The sequence below is a fragment of the Echinococcus granulosus genome, assembly GCF_000524195.1.
Source record: "Echinococcus granulosus chromosome Unknown EG_S00171, whole genome shotgun sequence".
Taxonomy (NCBI): Eukaryota; Metazoa; Platyhelminthes; class Cestoda; order Cyclophyllidea; family Taeniidae; genus Echinococcus; species Echinococcus granulosus.
The window spans coordinates 14,219-18,928 of record NW_020170551.1 but is presented as its reverse complement, the minus strand read 5'-3'; the positions used below and the strand labels follow the sequence as shown (position 1 = coordinate 18,928).

At 45.5% G+C, this 4,710-nt stretch overlaps 1 protein-coding gene across 1 annotated transcript in view; it reads left to right on the top strand. All coding sequences in view use genetic code 11, as the record gives it.

Annotated features, from left to right (window-relative positions):
* Positions 1 to 251, top strand: part of EGR_09846 (1,5-anhydro-D-fructose reductase) — a gene marked incomplete at both ends in the record, with an annotated part of 1,157 nt that extends 906 nt beyond the window's left edge. Inside the window, one exon of the mRNA XM_024499095.1 lies at positions 209 to 251. Within this exon, the coding sequence (XP_024346477.1) occupies positions 209 to 251 (43 nt within the window). The remainder of the gene's footprint in view (positions 1 to 208) is intronic.
* Between the last annotated feature and the right edge of the window lie 4,459 nt (positions 252 to 4,710).

Sequence of the window (4,710 nt, the reverse complement as noted above, 5' to 3'; positions counted from 1 at the left end):
GTACGATTGGTACATACAGGCGCCTATTCCTGTTTGCATCGTAAGTCCTTGTTTCTTGATATGGAGGGCTCTTCTCCCCACCATAACCCCCTTCCACTATGTGTTAATATGGTGTACTGAGGATTAATGAGCCTTGTAATGTATTTGAAGTCAGGTAGGCCCTGTGAATAGATGCACACTTCTCCCTGTTCCCCGTTTGCTCTTTCAGCCTTAAGGAGCACCCGGAATATCCGTTCCACGATGAGTACTAATTGCCCTGCTGCCTGCTGCCGTCCGCCTCCACACTTGCATTCGTGACTGCCTTAATCCCCCCTAGCGTTTCTTCTCCTACTACTTCTCTTTCTTCGTCTAATTTGTCGCTTTTGCCACCTTGACGAGTATGCAGCAATTATCATTGGAATAAGAGAAAGCGCTTTACTTTGTGTTATCTCATGCGTCAGTCGGCAGTGAATGTGCGAGTGAGTGACTTGGGATGTGGGATGGCATGATGTAGGCTGATTGATGGATTGTGCATAGACCACAGACTGAACCTTGTTTTTGGAAGAATATAGATCAAAATGTAAGGAATGCTGGCAGGATGTAAGTAGTGGCAAGAAGAGCACAAATTGGATCCTGACGCGAGCAACAAACATTTCCACGCGTACATGGGGATAATGTCTCCCTATGGAAAATATCCACCCTGAAGTTAGGGCTTTCTCCAAGTCAGGTTGGTTGAAACTTGTAGACAAATCAGAATAACACATCACATTCAGGGCTACCCTTCTTCCCTACAATTCAATGGTGATGGAACGCGGAAGGAAAAAGGGGATGAAGAAAGGAAAAAGGGGAGGAGTGAGAGATGTAGAATGTAAAGAGGGAAGGTAGGAGGGAAGCGCATTCATGGTTCAATTATGGGCAACGCCTTGCTGTCATCAGAACGATAAATGGAAGAATTTTGTCCACTTGTAATTCAGTGCTGCAATAAATCCCACCCGTCCAGTCAATGCACTTGGTACAAACTTGTATTTTGGCAAAATGAAAGTCAAAGGCAACATTTGTTTATGCGAGTCTGTAAACAGTATATATTTGGATAAGTTTACTGCCTTACAGATGCAAAACCACAACAAGAACCAAACAGCAAAGGGTCATACCACCGTGTCACCTCAGTGGTTGCATGTCAGTGTGGAAGTGGACTGGACAACGTCCCTTGAAATGACAGTACGTAGGTGTCATGAAAAGCAGGTTGAGAGAGAGAGGGAGGGAGAGGGTTAAAAAGAAGAGAAGAAGTGTAGCCAGTTGAATCAAGCGGAACCTGACGCAGAAGAGCGTTAGCCAATCCAACCACGAGAGTGCTTATTTCCATGCATTGGTTGATCTCCAAGCTACAATGTGATGCTTTGTAGCGGTAGCATTCACCTTGTATGTGTGTATGCGTGTTTGTGGAGCAATTTGAATGCAGCCACTGTAGGGAGGTGGCTCGCATTCTGCAGCCTGAACAACAGGGCCTACGGCCTCTCTGTTCCACTAATCATTTCATAATTCAATCCAATGCAGGAGAGCTCCTCACACCTAAGATGAAATGACCCAACCGATGACCTCGTGCCTAATATCAGTAAAGGAATGTGACATAATGCGTGACAAAGTGCGGGATGGAGGGGATGATGCTTATGACTCAGCCTGGTTGGCCTATCACCAATACAGAAACACCATTCAAGTTTGTGAAGAAAGGACCAATTTCCGCATTGTCTACGTGAGCTAAAACGGTGGAATGCATACCACCAGAGGTGAGCTGCGTCAGATGCGGACATGAATCAACTCATAATAGGGCTGCTGTGCATGCATTAGAACAGTCCTCAGCCACTCCATATTCAGCTCATCACCATCCGCCACGACCAAGTCTTACTTGGAATGCCTCCCTACAGCCAAAAACGGAGGACAGGAAAATTGCCTAGCCCTACTTAAAAGACAGTTTATAAGAAAGCACTCCTTCCACCTAGTCACCTTCCGTTGATGCTTCCTTATTTCCGTTACACCAACAACAACAACAACAACAGCAGCAGCAGCAGCAATGCTCCACCTGCTCTGCATGCTCAACCCACTAACTAGCCCCAACATCGGTTCTTTCTACTGCCTCCAATCCACCATAGTGACATTGCAAAACCACAAAGTGAAACACTTCCAAGCATTTTATTGCCCATGGAAGGACGGTCGGCAAGGCGATGAAAGTGGGAAATATGAGGCAGGCAAGCGTCAACGCAGCCACGAATATGAGGATGAGGGAAGGCAGCAAAAGGACAATTAGCAGTCATCGTTGAACAGATGTTGCGGGTGTGTTTAGCAGTGTAAAGGCGACAAAGGGGTGGACAAGAAAAGGCCTTTTCATGAATATATTTAATGCGCTGCTATGTGTCACATTTAACAGAAGTGTCGAGTGGAAGCCCGACACTTTGTCGGGTGTCTTCCGTGTTTCTGCTTCCGTCTCCCTTCTTCTTCTTCTTCTTCCTCCTACAGAAGCGAGTTTACTTGACTCCTACAAAAAGCCTGACAAGTGAGTCACTTGAAGGTCAGATTGACGAGTGAATTGATAGAGCAGTAAAGTCAGATCATCCCAAGTGCATGGCGCAATTAGCCTGACAAATAATGAAAAGTGGAAGAATGTCCTCCTCAATGTGCTTTGACTTTAATTTTCTGCTTTATTGTTGCCTAGCTTTGCCGAAGCAGTAAGGTGACACTGCATCAGTGCCAAATATTTTGACTGTAGTCAGAGCTGCCCATGTGATCGGCAAATTATGCACTGGCATGACACCTAAGGAGGCGAAAACAACGAACAGAGACTTTGATAAGTACACCACTAATAAACACACTGCTGATTATGCTTTTGCGCCATGTTTTGGGAGGTGGATGCTGTCATTTACTTTAACCCTACACAACGTTACGTGTCTTGTGTGTATGTCTGTGTTTGTGTGTATGCTTGTGGTGCAGTTTCGACCCAACTTTTGGATAGGTAATGCTCATTGCCGGAGCTCTCACACGTCGGAGTGAGGTAAGGAAGACCTCCCGTCCCATCGACGTCAGTAAGCTGAGTGATTGGACAGGAAAGAGAGGGTGGAAAAGAAGGAACTATATTCAAATGTACAAGGGATGGTGTCAAGTGTCAACGTGTGTTCATCCTACTGGCATTCGTGATGGCTCGAGCTCACCGACCACCATGCGAGCTGTTCGCATATGGCTGCCGGGTGGATTGGGCTTGGACGGCGGTCAACGCAGCTCGGGGTAGCATTGCATGCGGTAGTAAAGGTGCAATTAGTGTCCATCAAGTTCCTTCATGATATGTCTCAACACATTCTAAAGTGGCAGTTCGACACTTCTGCCTATGCACGAGTGTAACGACATCCTTCTTCCCCGTTGATGGTCTCACATGGCTTCTCCAAAGATCGTGGTAAGTGAATCAGTTGAAAACCAAATCGACGAGTGATTAGACAACGTAGAGAACTGGGAGATTCGAAGGGTATGCAACTTTCTGCCTGGCAAATAAGGATAAGTTGGATACTGTCCTCCCTAAATCTGTAGACTTTGACATTTAACGGTTCAACTACTGAGCTTTACCGAAGCGATGAGGTGACACTGCCTCAGTGCCAAGTGTTGTGGTTGTAGTCAGACCTACCTGCCTGTCCGATGGGTACCTTGTGCCCTGACATGCCACAGGGCTGAAATCGCCTCCATATCACTGGTTACGAATGCAATGCTACGAAGCTGTCCTTCTCTGTGTGTTGGTGTACACACCTAGGATGACGAAAACAGCGAGCACTGAACCTGATAAGTGCGTGGAAGTGAGTCCTTCGTGCAATCTTCACAGCCAAATCTTGATAATACCTCCGCTATCCTCATTTCTATGCCCAAAGGTGTGTTCTATTAGTTGTTCCATCAAGAGCAGACAAAACATTGCAATATTTTTCCCTGTAAAGGTGTTCTTTTAGAGATTATATGGCCGGATGTGATCTTGTGAACTCGTGCGATGGTAGTTGTTTTGGGGGGTGGCCTGATATGACTTACACTGTTATGAGAGGATGAGGATCGCTTGCTCCAAAAAGTGAATACTACCTTGCAGGAATAATCAACCCTCTAGCCTTTTTAGCAATCTAGTAGTTTCACCAACTTCTGGCACCCCCTCTAAATTACCCCCTCTCTCTCTATGGCCTTCATAGTCTGATGATGCCTACGGGCTGTCACTCCATGCGACACTCTCCAGTTCACTTCCACAGTTATATACAACCACTGAGATGACACGTTGACACACACACACACACACATCAGCTATCCATTTCTCGCTCCAGGTATGGTATCTGTCAAAATAGTGATAATGTCCAAATATTTGCTGGTCACAGATTTGTGTAAACAAATATCGTGTTTGGCACAATATTTGACCAAGTCACATATTAAAACTGCAACCATTTGCCGCAGGAGGAATATAAACAGCCATTTAGATGCATTTTCCTGGGGGTCATCTAGGAAATACTTAGTATTTAATCCCTAATAAAGGTTGTCTTTCTTTCCCCTTTCGTGTTTTGATATCAGTCCCACTCCCTACCTTCCTCTATCCGAATTACTTTGCAAGGAAGAAGGCTAACTTTGGATCTGATGGTCTAGTTTTTTTGTAGGCAAGTTATATCCGCGTGGAGGATGTGCTAACACTCACTTCGGGAAAACGGATAGTGCAATAAGGAAATATTA